Source organism: Oncorhynchus mykiss, chromosome 29, assembly GCF_057628025.1.
Source record: "Oncorhynchus mykiss isolate SJ-2025 chromosome 29, ASM5762802v1, whole genome shotgun sequence".
Taxonomy (NCBI): domain Eukaryota; kingdom Metazoa; phylum Chordata; class Actinopteri; order Salmoniformes; family Salmonidae; genus Oncorhynchus; species Oncorhynchus mykiss.
This window is the reverse complement of record NC_143050.1, coordinates 11,971,499-11,995,462: the sequence shown is the minus strand read 5'-3', so window position 1 is coordinate 11,995,462 and position 23,964 is coordinate 11,971,499. Positions and strand designations below refer to the sequence as shown.

Sequence of the window (23,964 nt, the reverse complement as noted above, 5' to 3'; positions counted from 1 at the left end):
CAATGTAAAAAATAGTAAAAATAAAGAAAAACCCTTGAATGAGTAGGTGTGTCCAAACTTGACTCGTGCTGTATAATTATGACATTGAATGTCAACACTGCCCTTAATTTATATAAATATCATAATATTTACGCAAAAATAAATACAACTAAAATTGTACCTTCTTAAATGTGTCATTTTGTGTCTACACTTCATACAATCAGACAAATGCTCAGTCATGTAGGAAAGCAGTTTATTGATAATGTTGTTCATCACGACTCATCATTACAATCATTATTCGTTTCCTTAACATAATCTATATCTGATTTAGGTTTTGATCAAAGACAAAGTGCATTTTATTACTTCTGATCTAACCTGACCTAGCCTGTTCTAACCTGACCTAGCCTTATCTACCCTGACCTAGTCTGATCTAACCTGAGTCTGATCTAACCTGAGTCTGACCTAGTCGGATCTAACCTGATTCTGATGTAACCTGACCTAGTCTGATCTAACCTGAGTCTGATCTAACCTAAGATGAGTCTAATCTAACTGAGTCTTATCTAACATGAGTCTGCACTAGTCTGATCTACCCTGATTCTGATCTATCCTGACCTAGTCTGATCTAACTTGACCTATTCTGATCTAACCTGACCTAGTCTGATCTCCGTCACATATACTGTACAGTCATATACTGTATCTCAGGGGTACCGTCTCACCTTACCCTGCACGATTTTGCAGTTCAAAAGTAGTGCACTATGTTGGGTATAGGGTCCCATTTAGGATGCAGTCACTGCACCCCTCCTGTGAATTTCACCATACAGTTACTACACAGGTAATCTACAGGCCTCACCTAATACATCTCCACACAAGAAAATAATCTAGGTGGGAGCAATATGGACTAAATCATCCCAGACTTAGGCATGTCTTTAAGGGAGTGAGGAGAGAATGTGTTATCCTCTCTCTTCCTCAAACATACAATGTTTAAAGCCCTCTCTCTCCTCCCTTCTTCCCCTTATCCATTCCTCCCCTCATCCATCCAGGACAAGGCCAGCATTTGATATCCTCTCTTCTCTCTTTTGGCATCCATAACTAATGTCCTCCTCTCCCTCCTTAGCACCTGTACGTGCTGCAGAGCATCCCCCCTCCGATCATGAGCAGAGCTCCAGACACCCACCCCACGTAGATGGACGCCCCCAGCTCCCCTCTCCTCTCCTGGGTGGCCAGAGGGTTGTAGAAGCCCTGGATGATGGTGTGAGCGGACCAGCTTACGGGGATAACACACAACACCCCCGCTGCCATGAACACCGCGCCTGCCGCGATGCCAACCTTCGACTTGGCCAGCCAGTCGTCATGGAGGAAGTTGGTGCAGCGTGCCCCAACTACAGTCAGCCCGATGGCGAGCACACTGACCCCAATGGAGACGCAGATGAGAGCCCTGGAAGCCTGCAGGTTCTGGGGCAAGGCCAGGAGGGAGTCGTAGGCTTTACACTGCATGTGACCCGTGCTCTGGATCACACAGTTCATCCATAACCCTTCCCAGAACACCTGGGCAGTGACAATGTTGGCTCCGACAAAGGCTGTTACCTTCCACATGGGCAGGGCACAGATCACGATGGTCCCCATGAACCCGATGAAGGCCAGGACAAAGGCAAGGATCTGTCGGCTCATCGTTCTTCCACGGAATAGTTGAAAGTGTCCAATAGGGGGTTCTGGAAGTATTGTAATGGCCACGTTGTCGTTAGCTTGTTGGATCCGATGTGGGGTTGACTTTGCATAGTTTGTATTTCCTACTCTACAAAATGAGACTGGTCTTGGAAAAAGGCCTGATAGTTCAGATGCGGACAAGTCAAATTCTCCATTCTATCTATAAAAGTCCATGAATGCAAACGTTGCAGCTAATCCAAGGCAGCTGTGAGAGCAGAGCAGACCATTGTATCCCCTTTGTCCTCTTTGAAACTAACAATGATTACAAGTCCACAAGTTGCATCTAAGCCAAGGCAGCCGTGAGAGGGTTGCTGTGTTTGTCGAATGAGAGCACATTTCCTTGTGTCAGTAACACTGGAGGTATTGTGAAAGGAAATAGAACAGGGAGGGGATTGAGCTAGTTTGTGGCTCAGGTTACCGGCTTTTCCTGATTCCCCAGTATGGGAATGTGTGAGGGTGGACAGTGGTTACCATGGAAATACACTGAACAAAAATATAAATGTAACATGTAAAGTGTTGGTCCTATATTTCATGAGGTGAAATAAAAGATCCCAGAAATGTTCCATATGCATGAAAAGCTTCTCTCTAAAATGTGCAGAAATTAGTTTACATCCCTGTTAGTGAGCCTTTCAACTTTGCCAAGATAATCCATCCACCTGACAGGTGTGACATCAAGGATCTGATTAAACAGTATTACACAGGTGCACCTTGTGCTTGAGACAAAAGGCCACTCAGTACATCCAGTTGGCCTCACAACTGCAGACCACATATGGTGTTGTGTAGGTGAGCAGTTTTCTGATGTTAACTAGAACAGTGCCCCATGGTGGAGGTGGAATGGGCAGGTATAAGCTACAAACAACACAATTTCATATTGATGGCAATTGGAATGCAGAAATATTTCGTGACGGGATCCTGAAGCACATTGTCGTGCCATTCATCGGCCGCCATCACCTCATGTTTCAGCATAATACACAGCCCCATGTCGCAAGCACCTGTACACAATTCCTGGAATTCCTCTTCCATCCTCACACATTTGAGATGCTCTTAATTGACGTGTACGGACAGAGGTCCAGTTCTCTGCAATATCCAGCAACTTCACGCGAAGGACATGCCACACGAGACAAATGGTCACACCAAATACTGACTGGTTTTCTGATCCACGCCCCTCTTTAAAAGGCATGTGACCAGATGCATAACAGTATTCCCAGTTGTGAAATCCATAGTTTGTGCCCAAGTCATTGTTCCAATTGACTGTCCTTATGGATTGTAACTCGGTAAAATCTTTGTGTTCTAGGCTATTGAAGTTAAGTTCAATTAATAATTTTCAGCCGTTGGTTCTGGACAAATGACTCCCCATTGAGAAGCGTTATGGTTTACCTACTTCAATATTTATGCTTCAGGGGAATATGCAGGGGTCAAATCAAAGTATGTCAAGTGCGCCGAAGACAACAGGTGTAAACCTTAGTGAAATGCTTACAGTAGATAGAGATAAAAACAGTAGAACGACATTAAAGAGAAGGCTATATACAGACAACTGTTAGTCAGGCTTATTGAGGTAGTATGTACATAGAGGTATCGTTAAAGTGACTGCATATGATAAGCAGAGTAGCAGAAGTTTAAAAAGAGGGGTTAGAGAGTCCTGCTCACTATATGTACAAGTAGGACATGGAATTGAAAAAGCCATTAAAGGAAACCCGGGAGCAATTATGGTTAATTGCCTTGCTCACGGGCAGATTAGTTTAGCCCAATATTGGAACTGACCTTCAAGAGATCGTGAACAGTTTAAACCCCAGTCTACACCATAGCCTGCTTGAACCAAGACATGAATTCAACGAGAATAAAGAACAATCATTTATTAAAGCAATAAATCGTTAAAACATGTCATGAAAAAAACAATTCTAATCCCCACTTGAATTTCCATGTTGCACTGCAGTTAAGCGAAGAGATTCACATTCATGCATAATTTCTACTACATCAGTCTCCATTTAAGACAACTTCAGGGTTCCGTCTTGTCAGACGTAGGCCGCGCCACTGGCGGCAGAGCGCGGGGCGGAATATTTGGCAGAGTACCCACCCTCCTTGCGCTGGGGGCACTGGCAGCAGAGAAGTGTGCCCCCGATGAGCATCAGGCCAGCAGAGCCCCATCCGATGAACAGCGACGCGCCCAGCTCTCTCCTCTGCGAGTCAGTGAGAAGCGGGTTGTAGAAGTCCCTGATGACGGTGTTGGCGGACCAAGACACCGGGATCAGACAGAGGATGCCGGCGACCTGGAAGAACACACCGGATGCGGTGGCCACCTTGGACTTGGCCGCCTCGTCGTTGATGCAGTTTGTGCACTTCCCCCCAGCAATGGAGAGCAGGATGCCGATCACGGCCACGAGGATGGAGATGACGACCAGAGCCCTGGCGGCCTGGAGGTCCTGAGGTAATGCCAGCATGGAGTCGTAGACCTTACACTGCATCTGGCCCGTGCTCTGGAGCACACAGTTCATCCACAGGCCCTCCCAGAAGATCTGCGCGGTTACGATGTTATTGCCGATGAAAGCAGTCACCTTCCACATGGGGAGCGCGCAGATTATGATGTCACCGATCCAACCGATGATAGCCAGGGCAATGCCCAGAATCTGGAGACCAGCGGAGGCCATTGCGTTCTATCTACTCAAACACACGTAAAACAGGCAGGACTAGTGTTTAGCAGTGGGAATGCTAGCTATTTTGGTTAGGATACAGACTCCAACCTTTATACCCACCTACCAGGGTATGGTTACTAATTGTGACAATTGAAAGCACCTGTTTGTTGGCCGATACACACCCACCAAACTAATAAGCCTGCCCAAACTACCCATATTTTATGCTGCGTTCACACGCTAGTCGGTCTAGGAAACTCAGAAATGTCCGAAATGGTTGTAGTTATTATACACGTGCTGCTCTCAACCAGTTAGCACACGTGTCAAACTCATTCCATGGATGGCCGAGTGTCTGCGGGTTTTCCCTTCACCCTTGCACTTAATTGATGAGTTAAGGTAACTGATTAGTAAGTAACTCCCCTCACCTGGTAATTGAAAGTTAAAAAAAACTAAAACCTGCAGACACTCGGTCCTCTGTGAAATGAGTTTGACACCCCTGAGCTCGCAAGTCAGAAATGTCCAAGTTCCGACTAGCACGTGAATGAGGCATCGTTCCCATTTCCGCCACAAAGTGCTGAACATTGACTACGCAATTTACTGTTATTGATACCAGCTGTCAGTCTATTAGTCCCAGTCCGTTCATGTGCAGCATGTTAACTATACGCAGTTGTATCCACTGATCTCCAAATAACCCGAATGGCTAAGCTTTCTGTGCGTAAAACCTGTGCGTCAGTTTGGAGAGTATTGAAGGTTCGCCACGCATGGGCTATGGATGCTCATGAGTGAGCTGGTGGTTTCTGTGATAAATTATCATTTTAACCTCCAACAACGGAAATCAAATTCCCATGTGGGCTATTGTCGCGTTCAAGTGATACTCGAAAGCGTAAACTAAAATGTCCCACTTGCTTACTTGGTTGTAGTTCCGAGTTTCCTAGTTCCGACTAGTATTTGAACGCAGCAAAAGTCCCTGATATAATACGTATCCTTCACACCGCCATTCTTTCTTTCATTCCTTCCTTATTTTCTTCATTTTCAAAATAACGCGACTGGAGAAAACCTTTTCAAAAGTAAACTATAAACCTACAAAGCAATGCTGTTCTAGATCTCAAATGAAATGTGAGCAGCCTATTTAACTTTTTTTGAGATCTTGTTTGTTTCCTATTTTGTGTTTTTATTTAGTTTACTTCACATTTAATTGGGAAGGTATATTTTATTCGATAACAACAGCATGCTTTACTGCATCCTGTTAAAGGCCTTTGCTGAGTTTCGACCATCTGGTCTGGCTCCAAAGTTAATGTCCAAAAAACACAATTTGTGATAAGTGTCCTAATTATTTAATGTTAAAAAAAATCCCGTTCATGGTTTTGGATGTAAAAAAATATATAATTTGTGCAATAGTGTAAATATAAAAATACATTGTGTAACATTATTATTTTAGTTATAATGTGTAATTCTTCTTCTCCCCTGCTCGCTGAATAATTTTAAAAAGGCTCAGATAGTGTCTGGTTAATTAATTAGCCATAGATGACACCCAGTCTGTGTATTGGCCTGTAAGCAGCCACGGAACAGCTATCTTGTGTTTCACACACACCTCCACCTGTGGCATTGGGTAGGACAGCCAGTGCAAAACTGGAGAGACCATTAGAAGCCAAAACCCGCACAAATAAACTTTTGCACAAGAATCGTTGCGACAAGTTTATTTCATAATTGATTAGCCTACTTTTGCAGATTGGAGCTGTCTATTTTTCAGCTGTGAAATTATAATAATTTAAATGTGGTGCATATCTCTTGGCAACGGCCCAAGACACAGTCCTATGTAGGGTAGGAATGTTTTTCCAGGATTTTGCACAGAGCTGGGCACATTGAGGGGCTTCCTGTGTGGGAAGAACATTCCTGAACTCCAGGACAGCGTGATAGATGTGTGGATCTCTTAGTAACGGAGCCAAAGCCCACCCGAGGATGGAGGGGGCTCGGTTGGCTCTCTATATAACCGTATTCTGCTTTAGGGGTCACACACTCGGTGTGCTTTTTGGAGGAGAAGAGGGAGATCCATATAGGAGTAGCAGTAGCTGGCAACGATGGTATCTTTGGGGCTGCAGATTTCCCGGTGCTGGGCTGGGTGGGGAACATCATCTGCATCCTCCCCATGTGGAAAGTCTCGGCCTTCATCGGAAACAACATTGTGCTGGCGCAGACCATCTGGGAGGCTCTGTGGATGACGTGCGTGGTGCAGAGCACAGGCCGTATCCAGTGTAAGGTCTACGACTCACCCCTCTCCTTGCCTCCGGACCTCCAAGCCGCCCGGGCCATGGTCATCGCCATCCTCTTGGCCCTGTTCGGGCTCCTGCTCTCGGTTGTCATAGGGAAATGCACCACCTGCGTCGGGGACCAGTCGGCCAAGGCCCGGGTGGCCATCACTGCCGGGGTGTTCTTCCTTGTGGCTGGGGCGCTCTACAACTCCCGACTCACAGAGGAGAGAGCTGGGCGCGTCCCTGTACTTCGGATGGGGCACGTCAGGACCGCTCCTGATCGGGGGCGCGCTCCTTTGCTGTCAGTGCCGGTCGAGGGGAGACCTCTATAATGGAGCGAAGTACATCGCGCCCAAGTCCTCTGCGTCGGGGATAGAAAGTTTATGAGTTTGTAAATAAATAAAACATATACAAAAAAATATATATGGAAAGGGTTTTTAGATTTTTTTCGTTTTGTGAATTGTTTGTGCTACTCATTTCTTTGACTACTCTTTTTTGGAACGTTCGTTTCAAAATAGATGTGTGCTTTAGCCCATAAATTCCCAAACTGTGGGTGAAAATCGTACTAGTAGAATGCACAAGGTGCAATTTCGAAATCAGTTCCTCCTCATGTTAGTCAATTCATACCTTCGAGCAGGGCTCTCCAACCCTGTTCCTGGAAAAGTACCCTCCTGTAGGTTTTCCCTCCAACCCCAGTTGTAACTAACCTGATTCAGCTTTTCAACCAGCTATCTATTAGAATCAGGTGCGCTAGATGGAGGATGGATTGAAAACCTACAGGACGGTAGCTCTCCAGGAACAGGGTTGGACAGCCCTGGCTTAGAGTTATTTCTAGCTTTTCAGAAATGTCCAGATCAACTAGCTCATCTCAGCTAACGTTTTTAATTTGGCTGTTTTAAGCCCATAGATATTGTTGTATTTTTTTTTCTCACTCAAATATCAAATGAATACACATTAGACATGGCAAAATATATATTAGCTTTAAAATGGCAACATTTTCTTTGCACCCTATGAAAAAATGTGTAGAACTGCAGGAAATAAGCTTTAAACCTGCAAAATTATATCCACCAACAAGAGGGGTGTGAACAGTTTGTGTCATGAACTGTGCTTGTGCCCATAGAAATAGACGTGGCGAGCGCGCAGGGGCCGCGGGATGTTCCCCAATGCTGGAAGGGGGGACTGAGTGAAAACGTTTAGGAACCTCTGCCTATGTATTGTTATAGCCTATAGCCTAGTTTACTTTATAGCCTATATTTTGCCGTTTGTTTAGCTTGCGCATTTAGAATGGCTATCGATTACATCAGAATAATAATTGAATAATAATTTCATACTGTTTTGAATTTTGACTGAGTTCTGCTCGAACTGTAAACAGACAACATCGTGTTTTGGGGGGGATTTTCCCAGATTTCTATCCCTTTTGGGACATTAGCCTACTTTTCCGTAAAATCTGCAAGGACATTGCAAAACAGAAGCACTTCAGAAAACTAAAGGCACTTACTATTTGCTCTTAGAGCGTTGTTATTTAATATATATTTTTAAATATACATTTTTCTCAACGAATTTTGAAAACTGAATCATTAGTGATGCTCAGCACATAAATTATTTTAATATTCCTTTTCAGAAACCCGTCTTGAGGAAAACTGGCATTTATTTTCACCTGAAAAGGAACTGGTAGATGTGCGGTCTGTTGCCTACTGTATGTGTGTACAGACATGGCTAGAAAGGATCCATCTTTTTTCAAATTAATGTCAAAAGTTGATTTTTTTTTATTTGGCATTTTAGCTAACCCTAACCCTTTTCCTAACAACCTAATTTTCCTAACCTTCTAAGTTAGTTATCCAAACTTGCTGCGTAAGTTGTCCTGTGAAAATTCAAATCAGACGTCAATTTGACAAAAAGCTGGATTCCTCGTCAATGTGTTTCCAGGCGCGCTCAAACGGATTCTCTCGAGGTGTCGCCGAAATCTGTTGTATTCAGGTTTTTTTTCTGTAAAATACTGTCACCCCACGAGGACAGTCAATTTCAAAATGTCGAACAGCCTAACGGCGAAAAATGCACTTGCCAATAGAAATTCCTCTTAATCAATCAATCTAGGTCTATGCGTCTACTTTGCGCAACTCGAATGAACAGAGAACAACAACGTAACTTAAACCATGATGCTAAATATTTATATTCAAACAGACATTTATTTTCGTTTTAAAATCTACTTTTATTTCAAATGTGAATATTTGTGAAATGAAGGGGGAAAAATGCACATACTGAAAAGCATACAAAAGAGAGTACTCAGACAGAATGTAACATACAGATTCAGACAGAATGTAACATTCAATTTGAGCAGAAAAAATAAATAAGTTGTCACAGGAGGACATCAATGTAAAAACATTACAACTTCAAAGTCACCTAGCAAAATTCAGAATATAGAAATATATCAAGCGGAGCAGACCCAACATCATATCATGTCATAAGATATAATACATACTTAGAACATAGAGCTGGCAATATGTAGAATAGACAAAACTTAGTGTCATCTGCAAAAGAGCATCGGACAACTCAATAAGAGCATCAGCATTTCATCTGTAACATTGAACTCCCCATCCTGCTCCTATATCCCCAGTCCCATCTTCCAAAAGCACCTGAACCCCTCCCCTTACTAGCTCTGACTTTGCTGACAGCTACTTTATTGAGGAAAAGTGTACATACTATGCCTGTGATATGTGGTTGTCCCACCAAGCGGTCTTAAGATGAATGCACTAACTGTAAGTCACTCTGGATAAGTGTGTCTGCTAAATTACTAAAATGTAAAAATGTAGAATGTCCCCATATCCACCAGAGACTCTATTCCTCACTCACACATAGTTCATGGATGGAGATGTGGTCCGGACGGGGGCGAACTTAGCTGCCACATATGGCCTGCCCATGTTGCCCTCCTTGGGGGGGCAGTTGCAGCAGAGCAGACCCCCTCCCAACAGCAGCAGCCCTGCGGAGCCCCAGCCGATGTACAGAGACGCCCCCAGCTCCCTCCTCTGGGCCTCTATCACCAAGGGGTTATAGAAGTCTCTGATCAGGGTATTGGCCGACCATGACACAGGGATGAAGATGAGGAGGCCACAGATGATGAAGACGATCCCGGCGATGATGCAGGCTTTGGCTTTGGCAGCCTCGTCCTCCATGCAGTTGGTGCATTTCCCCCCGACGATGGCCATCATGACGCCGCAGACGCCCACAATCACTGCCACGATGACCATAGCTCTGGCGGCCTGGAGGTCCTGGGGTAAGGCCAGCATGGAGTCATAGACCTTACACTGCATCTGGCCCGTGCTCTGAACCACGCAGTTCATCCATAACCCTTCCCAGATGACCTGAGCGGTGACGATGTTGGCTCCGACAAAGGCAGTGACCCTCCACATGGGCATGGCACAAGTGAGGATGGTCCCCAGCCAGCCAATCATGGCCAGCATTACTCCCATAATCTGGAGGCCCTGGGAAGCCATGGCTGAAGTATACAAAGTTCGAAGTTCAAGGTATACTAGTGCCGCTGGTTACTACGGCTGGTACGCTGAATCTACTGCTGCTGTTGTACAGATGATCGACTTACACCCCTGCACACATTTAGCCTCTACACGGTTATTTGTCAATGATTCGATCAAGTCAAACTGCTTCTGTCTAGACAATGCTGCACAGTCTCGAACACGGAAAGGTTGCAATGGAGGCTCTCCTCTCCTTCTTCTTCGTCTGCCTCTTATTCCTTCAGACTGACCACTGGTGGTCTTCTTCCTTCTCTCTGATAGCCTGAGTTCTGGGATGACGAGGAGTAAACAGGATCTTATTATATAGATCACACTTTGGAGGGAGGTGGGGAGGGTGGGGTTTGGGTTTGGGTTTCTATGCTCCCGAACAATAGAGGAAAGGTGACACTGGATATCCCTGGGCCTTGTTTCCTGCTCTTTGTGTGTTTTGTTCTGGTGATATGAGCTTTACTGAAGGTTCTCAAGCAACGCTCCCAAACACAGGACAATGTCTCTCTCTCCAACCCCCACCTGAACACACACACACACAGTATTAACTTCAGTATGTTATTTCCAAGACTGTCTTTACAGTGAGTGACATCCAACTGTGGATCCTGCCTAAAGACTGAAATGCAGTGGTGTAAAGTGCATAAGTGAAAGTACTAATTAAGTCGTTTTTTGGGATATCTGTACTCTACTATTTATATTTGTTAACAACTTTACTCCACTACATTCCTAAAGAAAATATGTACATTTTACACCCATACATTTCTCCTGACACCAAAAAGTACCTGATATATTTCGCATGCTCAGGCAGGACGGAATTATGGTCCAATTCACGCATTTATCAATAATAACGCATCATCCCTACTGCCTCTGATCTGGCGGAATCACTAAACACAAATACTGAAATTGTAAATAGTGCCCCTGGCTGTCCGTAAAAATAAAATAAACAACTAATAATAATTGTCTGTAAATAATAATAACAATTGTGCAGTCTGGTCTTCTTAAGATAAGGAATTTGATTAGCATTTACTTTTACTCAAATATGACAATTGAATACTTTATCCACCACTGTACCACTGATACTTTCAGACTTTTACCCAAGTAGTATTTTACTGGGTAACTTTTGCTTTTACTTGAGTCATTTTCTATTTAGGTATCTTTACTTTTACTCCACTGCTGAAATGTAAATGTATTGAGTACCTCATGAGACCAGAATGTTATACCTCCTCAGGGCAGTAGGAGGCAATGAATACATGCATTTGAGTAGTTTTACAATTCCACCTGAAAACGATATTTGGGGATTTGTTTCAATAGTTCACTGTTGACGTAGTCCCAAAATGTTTTGCTTGTCAGCACTCAAGTTTTCAAGTTATATAACTTTCAAAATATATATTTTTTTTTATTTTGAAAGTTACATATCTTGAAAACTTGAGTGCTGACAAGCAAAACATTTTGGGACTACGTCGTTAATGGACAAATTTAAAAAAAATAGCAAAGGATTGTTTTTGGGTGGAATTGTCCTTTAAGGAGGAAATAAGATTAAGATTTTCTGGGCTAACAATATAATAAATAATACATAAAAAAACAAAATACTGCAAAGTTTCCTAAGGACTAGAAGCGAGGCGGCACTCTCTGGCGGCGCCATCTTGTTTATACCATGCAAAGCAACTTATCGTAGGTTATAACTGAAGCTGGAGACTCTTACCTCCGTCACAAGCTTTAAGCACCAGCTGTCAGAGCAGCTCACAGATCACTGCACCTGTACATAGCTCATCTGTAAATAGCCCATCAAATCTACCTCATCCCCATACTGTATTTATTTATTTATCTTACTCCTTTGCACCCCAGTATCTCAACTTGCAGTTTCATCTTCTGCACATCCTACCATTCCAGTGTTTAATTGCTATATTGTAATTAATTTGCCACCATGGCCTATTTGTTGCCTTACCTCTCTTATCCTACCGCATTTACACATGCTGTATATAGATTTTTCTACTGTATTATTGATTGTATGTTTGTTTATTCCATATGTAACTCTGTGTTGTTGTTTGTGTCGACATGCTTTGCTTTATCTTGGCCAGGTTGCAGTTGTAAATGAGAACTTAGGGTTTTCAGTACATTTATCAAAAGCCATCCACTTAAATTTCGTGTACCTTTTAACTTGAATTATCTCGACAGACTCACTAGAACATTAGTCACCAACCTTTTGTGAGTCAAGATCACTTCCTGAGTCAAAATGCATGCCGAGATCCACCACTCTGATTTTTTTATTAACCCGACTTAAAAAATGTAAGCCTATGCAACATTATCCAATTAAAAACAGTAATGTAGCAATGAGGTTTGTGCAGTAAGCTATAGGCCCAATACATTTTCACCCCATACTGTCTTTGCTTGAATTTACCTGCCAATGCATTGTTGCTCGGGACTGTTTTTTAAACGATATTACAAAATTTGAGGTAGGCTATATGATCACACCGGTAATAGATCCACTATGCGGCAGGTAGCGCCATCATTTTAAATAAGAATTTGTTCTTAACTGACTTGCTTAGTTAAAAAAATATACTTGTGATGAACAGCTGAGTGAGCACACATTTAACTCATTTGCTTTTTATTTTACTGTGCTGATGGTGCTTGCATCTGATGGTCAGTCTCAGCGGAGGGAGAGAGCAGCAGACTGAGGGTCCATCTCTCAACATCCCTCCACTCTCCCTTTCCTCCACTGACACTGATCAAAAAGGTACACCGTCTTCCAGTTGATGGCGAAACTCGAGTCGCACCGCATTATTTCTGCCTCATGCACAAATTCACGTTGTTACTCCTACGAATAGAGAGAGTGAAATATTCCTTGATATTAAAAAAGACCAAATCTGTTAATAATGACAACGAAAGCCTATAGATACACTTTCCTAATTCATTACTGCTTGTTGTAGCGCTGAGTGGAAATAGGAAGAACACGCATTTTATGACTTATGAAAGTATTGAATACAAAGTGTTGACAGTGCTGAGTAAGAACTTAAACATGAAGTCACTCATAAAAACAGCAGCTCTTTGCTGTATTCGTTGACAGTCTCTCTCTACTCATGTTTTTTATTTTATTTTTTTAAATCTTACAGTACGAACTTTAATGTAGCTTTCTTTCATGCCTGCTACGTTCCTGCAGACTCGGTTATCTGAGCAATCTGATTGGCCAGTGGTAGATTTAGAGTACACGTGAAATGGCAACAGTTTGCCTATCCGGCGCGCAGGGCAGCTGAATTGGCTGCATCTACCACCAACAGCCCGAGCCTAATAAGAACATTTAAAAAATAGGAACACAAGGTTTTATCCTTGGGTTTTTTACAGAAATGTTTTGACGATTGGCAAGTCGATTGACAAGTGCACTAGAATATATGGAGCGACCGTTCAGAAAATTTGAGATCAATGAAAGAATGCCATGCAAATCTCATTTTCAGCATCAATTGGTAGATTTAAAAATACTCTGATCTTGTATATTCTTTAGGTTAGGAAAGTAATTTTGAATTATAATTTTTTTAAATGAGTTTGTAGAGCTTTTATGTACAACATATATTGATGGATCAATTGAAGTTGCCAAATTCAATTGTTCAATCTATGAAATATTGGAAGGTGAGAAAAGTGTACAATAGGGGTCAAACAGCAGTCCTATAAATCTATCCTAATAATCTTCACTAATCATGTGATGAAAACAGTCCAGTGGTCTTAAACTGTGGGCCAGGCTCCAGGTTTAAAACAGCTAAGTATGGGTTGCATAATGATTAAAATAGGCTGCATGTCCCAATTTGTTGCACAACTTGTAATACTGATATGATCCACTATTGCTAGCGATCCTGAGGAACAATCAGAAGAACGAGACAGAGCAAAGAAAGGTAAACTAATGATGTAATGGAGTGATACAAAATGTAAGGAAACTAACACTAAAGTGACAGTTATAAATGTAAGGAAACTAACACTAAAGTGACAGTTATAAATGTAAGGAAACTAATACTAAAGTGAGTTAACAATGTAAGGAAACTAACACTAAAGTGAGTTAACAATGTAAGGAAACTAATACTTAAGTGGCAGTTATAAATGACTGTGTAATGGCAGGTAGCCTACTGGTTAGAGCGTTGGATTAGAAACTGAAAGGTTGCTAGATCGAATCCCTGAGCTGACAAGGAAATCTTTAATTCTACCCATGAACAAGGCAGTTAACCCACTGTTCCTAGGCTGACATTGTAAATAAGAATTGGTTCTTAACTGACTTGCCTAGTTAAATAAAATAAAAACTGATGGTGGCTACCAATATATATTTTTATATACAGTGAAAAGTCAGGACATATAAATAATTAAAACTTTCTAGAAATCATAAACCAACTCGGTAGGTTTGGCGCTGTACTGTCATTGCTACAGAAGCCTATAGCTTGGGTCTTCAAATGGCATGCCTTCAAGTTATAAGGCCAGCATTTCATAAACTTCACTGTGGAAAAGGTGATATGATGATATGCTTCAGTTTGCTGCCATATGACAGGTTTCACATTGGTCTCCAGTGATCACAAGGTCAAGTATATCTAAAACAATTGATTTCTCATTTACCTAGCTCTTATCAACAGCTCTTATCAAAAGCTCTTATCAAAAGCTCTTATTAATAGCTCTTATCAATAGCACTTATCAATAGCTCTTATCAATAGCTCTTATCAATAGCTCTTATCAAAAGCTCTTATCAATAGCTCTTATCAATAGCACTTATCAATAGCTCTTATCAAAAGCTCTTATCAAAAGCTCTTATCAATAGCTCTTATCAATAGCACTTAGCAATTTGTAAATGACAGTGCATGTAGAATGGTGTTACTTCTATCTGAAATAAATAAAGTAGACGTCGTTCCACTTGGAACCGACAGGTTGCTCGACCTTATTCATCGTTTCATCGCCAGTAAAGGTGGTGGAATTAAGTCAAGGTCAGAATATCTGTATACTCACCGCCGCCAGACCTTCATTCATTTGATCTCCGCGCCAAACGAATAGCGGCGGGTGAATGGCGTGCTATTTTCTTGCTTAAGTTGTTTTTGAACCCAACTTTGAACCTAAATCTAATGACGTAGTGAAATGTTTTGTTGTTGATTTCACATTGAATTCACGGTAGTTGACAACTCAACCAAATGTAAAATCAAAACTAGATGTGTTGAACTGATGTCTATGCCCAGTGGGACGTTCAATTTACAAGTGCTCAACTCAAATCAAATTGTATTTATCACTTGCGCCGAATACAACAGGAAAGTAATACCGTGAAATGCTTACTTACAAACTCTTAACCAACAATGCAGTTCAAGAAATAGAGTTAAGAAAATATTTACTAAATATACTAAAGGAAAAAAAAAAATATTATTAAAAGAACAACAATAAAATATCAACAACGAGGCTATATACAGTGGGTACCAGTACCGAGTCAATGTGCAGGGGTACAGGTTAGGAGTGAGGCTATATACAGTGGGTACCGGTACCGAGTCAATGTGCAGGGGTACAGGTTAGGAGTGAGGCTATATACAGTGGGTACCAGTACCGAGTCAATGTACAGGGGTACAGGTTAGGAGTGAGGCTATATACAGTGGGTACCGGTACCGAGTCAATGTACAGGGGTACAGGTTAGGAGTGAGGCTATATACAGTGGGTACCAGTACCGAGTCAATGTGCAGGGGTACAGGTTAGGAGTGAGGCTATATACAGTGGGTACCAGTACCGAGTCAATGTGCAGGGGTACAGGTTAGGAGTGAGGCTATATACAGTGGGTACCAGTACCGAGTCAATGTACAGGGGTACAGGTTAGGAGTGAGGCTATATACAGTGGGTACCAGTACCGAGTCAATGTGCAGGGGTACAGGTTAGGAGTGAGGCTATATACAGTGGGTACCAGTACCGAGTCAATGTGCAGGGGTACAGGTTAGGAGTGAGGCTATATACAGTGGGTACCAGTACCGAGTCAATGTGCAGGGGTACAGGTTAGGAGTGAGGCTATATACAGTGGGTACCAGTACCGAGTCAATGTACAGGGGTACAGGTTAGGAGTGAGGCTATATACAGTGGGTACCGGTACCGAGTCAATGTACAGGGGTACAGGTTAGGAGTGAGGCTATATACAGTGGGTACCAGTACCGAGTCAATGTGCAGGGGTACAGGTTAGGAGTGAGGCTATATACAGTGGGTACCAGTACCGAGTCAATGTGCAGGGGTACAGGTTAGGAGTGAGGCTATATACAGTGGGTACCAGTACCGAGTCAATGTACAGGGGTACAGGTTAGGAGTGAGGCTATATACAGTGGGTGCAAGTACCGAGTCAATGTGCAGGGGTACAGGTTAGGAGTGAGGCTATATACAGTGGGTACCAGTACCGAGTCAATGTGCAGGGGTACAGGTTAGGAGTGAGGCTATATACAGTGGGTACCAGTACCGAGTCAATGTACAGGGGTACAGGTTAGGAGTGAGGCTATATACAGTGGGTACCGGTACCGAGTCAATGTACAGGGGTACAGGTTAGGAGTGAGGCTATATACAGTGGGTACCAGTACCGAGTCAATGTGCAGGGGTACAGGTTAGGAGTGAGGCTATATACAGTGGGTACCAGTACCGAGTCAATGTGCAGGGGTACAGGTTAGTAGTGTTAATTGAGGTAATATGTACATGTAAAACAATTGTGACTATGCATAGATAATTAACAGTGAGTAGCAGCAGGGTCAATGCAAACAGTCTAGGTGGTCATTTGATTAGCTGTTCAGCAGTCTTATGGCTTGGGGGTAGAAGCTGTTAAGTAGCCTTTTGGTCCTAGACTTGGCACTCCGGTACCGCTTGCTGTGCGGTAGCAGAGAGAACAGTCTGAATAGGGTAGGAGTTCCCCCCTTAGATAGTACAACTGCAGGGAAAAATACCTGAGAAATATTTTGTTTTATGGACATAGTTTAATATTTACTTGCTATTTAATTGAATTAAAGTTATTGCATCTGATAGAAATAAAGTGCGGAAATTACTTCTCATCTTGAATATGGTGTTGATGAAATGCCATCAAAACGTAAATTCAAATACATAGGGAAGATATTTATTTACAGTTTCAGAACTATCTACTGTAACTCATACACTTTAAGAAAAGCTACACATGACAATATTAACAATAACATGTACACACACACACACGCGCACGCACACACACACACACACACACACACACGCACAGCCAAACCAGCCCAGGACAATGTTGCAGACTGCATGGGGTTGTTTTTAAGGAATTCAGTTCCTTCTTCAGGTCTAAGTCGAGAATATACAGGTTCAGACAATATTTATGCAAAGACTTATGGGATAGAATCCTCTTGTTCTAAAGTATATTTTATACCTAGCTTCAGCTGTGGTTCACTTTCAACTGTAACTTCCGTGGACTCTTTAGTCACTGTGGTCCTCCTCTTTGCTCATCACATTCACATATCCTCATTATCAAACCTTCCTAATACAGCAGCACCATAGTGCCAGAATAGAGTCAATTTAGCTGGATCTCAGCTACAGACAGACAGTCTCCCATGGCAGACAGACCTCGCTCTCTTCGCTTCCACTCTTGCTCTTCCATTCTTCTCTCTCTCTCCCTCTCTTCCTTTCTCAGACGTAGTCTTTCACAGAGGCTGGCCCCAAGGTTTCAGAGCGAGGGGACTTGTTGTACCTGGCGGTGTAGGATCCCTCGTCCTTCTCGGGGCAGTTGAAGCAGAGCAGGCCTCCTCCAATCAGCAGCATGGCAGCTGCCCCCCAACCCATATAGAGCGCGCCCCCCAGCTCCCTCTTCTTAGCGCTTGGCAGGTGCGGGTTGTAGAAGTCCTGGATGATGCTGTGGGCCGTCCAGCAGACAGGGATCAGACATAGAACCCCGGCAATGATGAACACCACCCCAGACGCCACGCCCACTTTAGCCTTGGACGCCTCGTCCTCCACACAGTTGGTGCACTTTCCCCCGGCTACAGCCAATAGGATGGCGATGATGCCGGAGAGGATGGCGATGACAGTCATGGCTCTGGCAGCCTGAAGGTCCTGAGGTAAGGCCAACATGGAGTCATAGATCTTACACTGCATCTGGCCCGTGCTCTGAACCACGCATCTCATCCAGATACCCTCCCAGATGACCTGAGAGGTGATGATGTTGCTGTCAATGAAGGCGGAGACCCTCCACATGGGCATGGCGCATTCAATGATAGTCCCGATCCAGCCAATGACCCCCAGGGCCGTGCCCAGCATCTGTAACCCAGCTGACACCATATTGGATCTGGTTGGCGTTGGTTTCTCTGTTTGTCTGCGTGTCTGAGTGAAACTGGATGGCCTTTTGTCTTCGTCTGTGTCTCCTCTCTCTCTATGTGGCGTAGAGGTTCTTTGTCTTCTCTCTGTGTAATCTGAATACAGTGGGTGGTCGTCTCCATGTGCTGCTCTAGGTCTGAGTCCGAATGGGGGAGGACTACCAAGAGTACAGGTACTTATAACCTCCACCTCAGGATGGAGGGAGGGGGAGAGGGAGGAGAGAAGGGGCCATCCTTGAGATCACCTAACAGCCAACCTGCTCTATTGTCTCGCTCTCTCTCCAACTTTCCTCCTTCCCCTCTCCTAGTTCAATCTCTTTCCTCCTCTCTCTCTCTGACAACAATAGTATGTACAATTTAATCTATAATTCAATTCCTAGAGCATCATAAGACAATATAGTCAACAGTATCCCCTGACAAAATAAAACACATGTCAAATTTGCAGTTTCACATGTGAAATATCTGTTTTCACATGTTGAGTTTAACTTTCACACGTGAAACCATATTTTCACATCTATTAAATTTAGAGTTCACATGTTAACATCACATTTTGTAATGACTCTCGTGGGTTGAAGAAGGAGACCAAGGTGCATCGTGGTTTTTAATAAACTGAACACCGCAACAACATAACAAAGTAGAAAAAACGAAAGCGCACAGTTCTGTCAGGCAACAAAACAGCTAAACAGAAAATAACTCCCCACAAAACCCAAATGGAAAATCACAACTTATATATGATCCCCAATCAGAGACAACGATAGACCTCTGATTGTGAACTACACTCGGCAAAAGCAACAAAGAAATAGAAAACATAGATTCTCCCACTCGAGTCACACCCTGAGCTAACAAAACATAGAGAATAAATAAGGATCTCTAAGGTCATGGCGTGAGACATTTTCACAAGTGAGGAGAATGACATGTTTTCACCTTACGTGAATATCTCACATTCACATGTGGAATTGCAAGTTCACGTAAAAAAAATATTTACAGGTGAAAATCAAATTTGCAGGTTCACATGTAAGAAAACACATGATTGTTTTTCACATGTGAATTTGCAATTCCAAATGTGAAAGTGAGTTTTTCAAATGTGACAGTTTTTCACATATGAAACTGCAAATGTAATTATTTCATGTGATTGCTTTTCACATGTGAACTTGCAATTCCACACCACTCCCACTTTAGCCAAGGATGCCTCGTTTAAACACCTCGTCTAAATCTGATTTACAGTTTCACTTTCAAGAAAACTCCACATGGGGTTGATTTAATGTTATTCTCCTCACATGTGAAAAGAGGGTGGTAACATGTTGCAGTAGAAATGTTTCCACCAGTGGAATTAGGTTGACCACATCTAAAAAGCCCAAATGCAGGACAAGGGAGTGCTTTTGCGGGACATTCGTGGAGCACAGTGGACAGAAAACGTTTTTGGGGGGCAGGTTAGTGATCACGTTCAAATGGTGAAATAGTTCTGCTGTATGAAGGTCACGGGCAGTCCTTGATACTATGTACCCATGGATTTTTTTAAAAGAACGTAAGGTCAAATGTGTCATGACCTTAGTTCAACTGTTGTCAGAACTCAAAACATAAGATTGCTTTACGCCAATGTTTCTAGGGCCGCCAGAGAACATGTGGTGAGACCGCATTTGCCCTAGTAATTTTCAACCCACTTTCAAAGCAGCAGCACCGACTAGGACAGTTACTTCTCAGCGCATTTTTGCGTTCCAATTCAATATTTACCTGCTCGCAGTCTACCATTGAAATCCATTGAAGACTACAACGCAGAAAAGTTGCGCTATTTGTATTTGAGCAAAATGATTTGTCGTTCATTCAAGCTCCACTATGCTCCCACGATACACAACTTCTCAAGCACAAGAGCAGAAGTTGATAGCTATGTGTATGTGTGTATCACTGTAAATGTAACAGTTTTGAAATTGTAATAAGAATGTTGTACTGCAGGAAATCAGTAGGAATGAGGATTCTTTGACAAATTAAAAGTTTGCTCACACAACAGTAAATCAGTGACTGTTAGAGAGAGAGAGAGAGGGGGGGGGGGGGTCTTCCTAGATAGTGGAGGGCTTTATGACTGCCCAAATGTGCCTAATTAGCCTAACCTCATGCTATTTACATTAGCCTACGTTAGCTCAACCTCATGCTATTTACATTAGCCTACGTTAGCTACGTTAGGCTAATGTAAATAGCATGAGGTTGAGCTAACGTAGCTAACGTAGGCTAATGTAAATAGCATGAGGTTGAGCTAACGTAGGCTAATGTAAATAGCATGAGGTTGAGCTAACATAGCTCAACCTCATGCTATTTACATTAGCCTGTGTTAGCTCAACCTCATGCTATTTACATTAGCCTACGTTAGCTCAACCTCATGCTATTTACATTAGCCTGTGTTAGCTCAACCTCATGCTATTTACATTAGCCTACGTTAGCTCAACCTCATGCTATTTACATTAGCCTACGTTAGCTCAACCTCATGCTATTTACATTAGCCTACGTTAGCTCAACCTCATGCTATTTACATTAGCCTACGTTAGCTCAACCTCATGCTATTTACATTAGCCTATGTTAGCTCAACCTCATGCTATTTACATTAGCCTATGTTAGCTCAACGTCCGGTGAAGAGACACCGATCCCGAAGAAGCTAATACAACATTTTGAACAGTAATGCAATACCAATATCATTGGATCAGTCTAACACAATCTAAATTGCACCTGGGCTGGAATAATACATTGTGGCCTTTCTTTTGCATTTCAAAGATGATGGTACAAAAAAAAAAATCCATAAACTTCCAAGTGTTTCTTTTCAAATGGTGCCAAGAATAGGCATATCCTTTCATTGGGGCCTGAGCTACAGGCAGTTAGATTTGGGTATGTTAATTTTAGGTGAAAATTGAGAGAGAGAGATTAGTATAACCTTCCAAATAAACGACTGCCTTTCTCTGCCTCTCTGTCTGTCTGCACACACAGAAGGTCAGTAGAAATAGAGCAGTTGTTTACTCTCTATTGGGAGGTCTGTAAAAGGCAGATCAACACACAGAGAGTCAGTGTATAGCCAAATACATTTCCTTAAACCCCATGGATCCTGCTGAGGAATATGAGACACCAACACCATGGATCCTGCTGAGGATCATGAGACACCAACACCATGGATCCTGATGAGGATCATGAGACACCAACACCATGGATCCTGCTGAGGATCATGAGACACCAACACCATGGATCCTGCTGAGGAATACGAGACCCAACACTAACTACACTGAACAAAAATATAAACACAACCTGTAAAGTGTTTCTCTTTTGCCAAGACAATCCCAAAAACCTGACAGGTGTGGCATATCAAGGAGATAATTAAACAGCATGATCATTACACAGGTGCACCTTGTGCTGGGGGACAATAAAAGGCCACTCTAAAATGTGCAATTTTGTCACACAATGACACAGATGTCTCAAGTTGTGAAGGCGCTTGCAATTGGAATGCTGACGGCAGGAACGTCGACCAGCGCCGTTTACAGAGAATTTAATGTTAATTTCTCTACAATAATTATCCTCTAACTTCGTTTTAGAGAATTTGGTAGTACGTCCAAACGGCCTCACAAACGCAGACCACGTGTAACCACGCCAGACCAGGACCTCCACATCTTCACCTGCGGGATCGTCAGAGGGGGGAGGGCAAGGGTGCTGAGGAGTATTTATGTCTGTAATAAAGCACTTTTTGGGGAAAAACTTATTCTGATTGGCTGGGCCTGGCTATGCCCTCCCAGGCCCCCCCTTGGCTGCGTCCCTGCCCAATCATGTGAAATCCGTAGATTAGGACTTGGCTGATAAATTGGCTGATATCCTTATATAAACTGTAACTGAGCAAGATATTTGAAATTGTCGCATTTTGCTTTTAGATTTTTGTTCAGTATATTTCATAAGATCCCTGGGTGACCCTACTGTAAAAAAAAGATCCCTGGGTGACCCTACTGTTAAAAAAGATCCCTGGGTGACCCTACTGTTAAAAAAGACCCCTGGGTGACCCTACTGTTAAAAAAGATCCCTGGGTGACCCTACTGTTAAAAAAGGTGCGTAGAAAAACTTACTAACTTACTAATTTCTACTGAAATTGACTTCACGAACCAAACCAGAACAAAAGTAATTCCTCACTACTCAGACACAGACACTAACGAGGAACTAGGTGGAAATGAGGAGCCTGAGGAGATCAACCCAACGTTAGAATTACCATCAAATATGAGGAAGAGGTCATAGGTATGTCTGCAGCTGTGACCAAACAGACCAAGTTATTTTGCCCTAGTTATATATGAATGAAGCAGAAGTGAAGTTAACATTTTATGGTAAATATGTCAGACTGGTGTCTGCATTCGATAAGAGAGGACAGACAGGACAGACACGAAGAGGAAGTGAAGGGTATGAAAACAAGAAGTAACTAGCGTGCAGCTGTCCAGGGGCCCTTACCGACTGTTTCTGACTGTTGTTTTTACCCAAATGTGTTGGCCAAAGCTTTATAGGGCATTTATATATTTCATAATTGCCTGAAAAAAATAATTTAAACATAAAAGAAAGATGTATTTTAATTGTGTGATGTTAATAATAATTATATCAGTTAATTTACAGGTGAAATGTCAGTTTTGGAGTGTAGGGATTCCCCTCGAAGACATTTTGAATGTGTGGATGTAGGCTTTTATTCCAGCCAGGCAGTAACACACCTGATTCAACTGATTTCTAAGTGTAGCTATTATATATCATCATATTCCTTATGACTATACTGCATGTATTGCTTACAACCTATTGCTTACAGTGGTAGAATGGCTAAGATAAATTCAGGTTGTGTAAGACATGACTTAGGGAATCAGAGTCAGTTTTCAACTCAGGTTTTTGTTTCATGAAGCAGCAACAGCAGCAGAGTATAGTTCCTCCTATCAGAAGCAGTGAAGCAGCCCATCTGTTAAATTCAGCTGAGAACATAAGGTTATTACTCCGCAGGAAGTTCTCAGAGTCCGAGTTTTGTGTCAAGTCAAGGACAACCAAGAAGATCAAGATCAAGTGGATGAGACCGGCCAGGATGAAGAATATTCCGCCAAAGATAATCACTTCAGCTATAGACATCTTCATATTCCTCTGGGTACAGTTGGTGCACTTTGTTCCTGAGATGGAGAATATCATCCCTAGCAACCTAGAATAATGGAGAAGTAGGTGATGATCTGAACCAGATTGACCTCTCTGTACTATGGACAGTCCATCACTCCCGACGTAAACAAAGCACAGGGCACTGTAGAGACATTCCATCCTATGACTCCCATAGTGATGCCCATGATCTCCATGCACTTCAGCATGCTGCCTCACTGCGAGCTTCTCTTGAGTGTGAGTGTGAGACAAATCATTTTAAGGTTCGATCCATGGACTGAAATGAACTATACAATAGACTAAATAGACTAATGATAACAGTTTAATAAAATTGGTTGAAATAATTATACACTATGATATATGTTTCAGTCAGAAGGTCCCAGTAACTGACTGTAGGCTTGTGGTTAACGTGGTGAACATAAACAGGAAATGCACAGCAGCAACCAGGAAACAC

At 42.6% G+C, this 23,964-nt stretch overlaps 4 protein-coding genes and 1 pseudogene across 4 annotated transcripts; 1 reads left to right on the top strand and 4 right to left on the bottom strand.

Moving 5' to 3' along the window:
• Window positions 1-218: 218 nt before the first annotated feature.
• On the bottom strand, window positions 219-3,494 carry LOC110510224 (claudin-like protein ZF-A89). The gene is made up of 2 exons (XM_090226524.1): window positions 493-3,494; window positions 219-456 (listed from the first exon to the last, which is right to left on the bottom strand). Exon 1 carries the CDS (start codon window positions 1,645-1,647, stop codon window positions 1,090-1,092), a length of 558 nt encoding a protein of 185 aa, XP_090082650.1. The 5' UTR covers window positions 1,648-3,494; the 3' UTR covers window positions 219-456; window positions 493-1,089.
• Window positions 3,495-3,521: 27 nt separating this feature from the next.
• LOC110510219 (claudin-like protein ZF-A89) lies at window positions 3,522-4,328 on the bottom strand. The gene has a single exon (XM_021591603.3). It carries the CDS (start codon window positions 4,326-4,328, stop codon window positions 3,696-3,698), a length of 633 nt encoding a protein of 210 aa, XP_021447278.2. The 3' UTR covers window positions 3,522-3,695.
• A 1,977-nt stretch (window positions 4,329-6,305) lies between these two features.
• Window positions 6,306-6,984, top strand: LOC149970349 (claudin-4-like; annotated as a pseudogene).
• A 1,759-nt stretch (window positions 6,985-8,743) lies between these two features.
• On the bottom strand, window positions 8,744-11,242 carry LOC110510218 (claudin-4-like). Its single transcript, XM_090226523.1, has one exon. It carries the CDS (start codon window positions 10,048-10,050, stop codon window positions 9,406-9,408), a length of 645 nt encoding a protein of 214 aa, XP_090082649.1. The 5' UTR covers window positions 10,051-11,242; the 3' UTR covers window positions 8,744-9,405.
• Window positions 11,243-17,145: 5,903 nt separating this feature from the next.
• On the bottom strand, window positions 17,146-18,742 carry LOC110510217 (claudin-4-like). Its single transcript, XM_021591601.3, has one exon. It carries the CDS (start codon window positions 18,346-18,348, stop codon window positions 17,701-17,703), a length of 648 nt encoding a protein of 215 aa, XP_021447276.1. The 5' UTR covers window positions 18,349-18,742; the 3' UTR covers window positions 17,146-17,700.
• Between the last annotated feature and the right edge of the window lie 5,222 nt (window positions 18,743-23,964).

Bases quoted from the DNA above. Each gene is read 5' to 3' on its own strand.
- LOC110510224 (XM_090226524.1), bottom strand. From the start codon at position 1,647: ATGAGCCGACAGATCCTTGCCTTTGTCCTGGCCTTCATCGGGTTCATG.
- LOC110510219 (XM_021591603.3), bottom strand. From the start codon at position 4,328: ATGGCCTCCGCTGGTCTCCAGATTCTGGGCATTGCCCTGGCTATCATC.
- LOC110510218 (XM_090226523.1), bottom strand. From the start codon at position 10,050: ATGGCTTCCCAGGGCCTCCAGATTATGGGAGTAATGCTGGCCATGATT.
- LOC110510217 (XM_021591601.3), bottom strand. From the start codon at position 18,348: ATGGTGTCAGCTGGGTTACAGATGCTGGGCACGGCCCTGGGGGTCATT.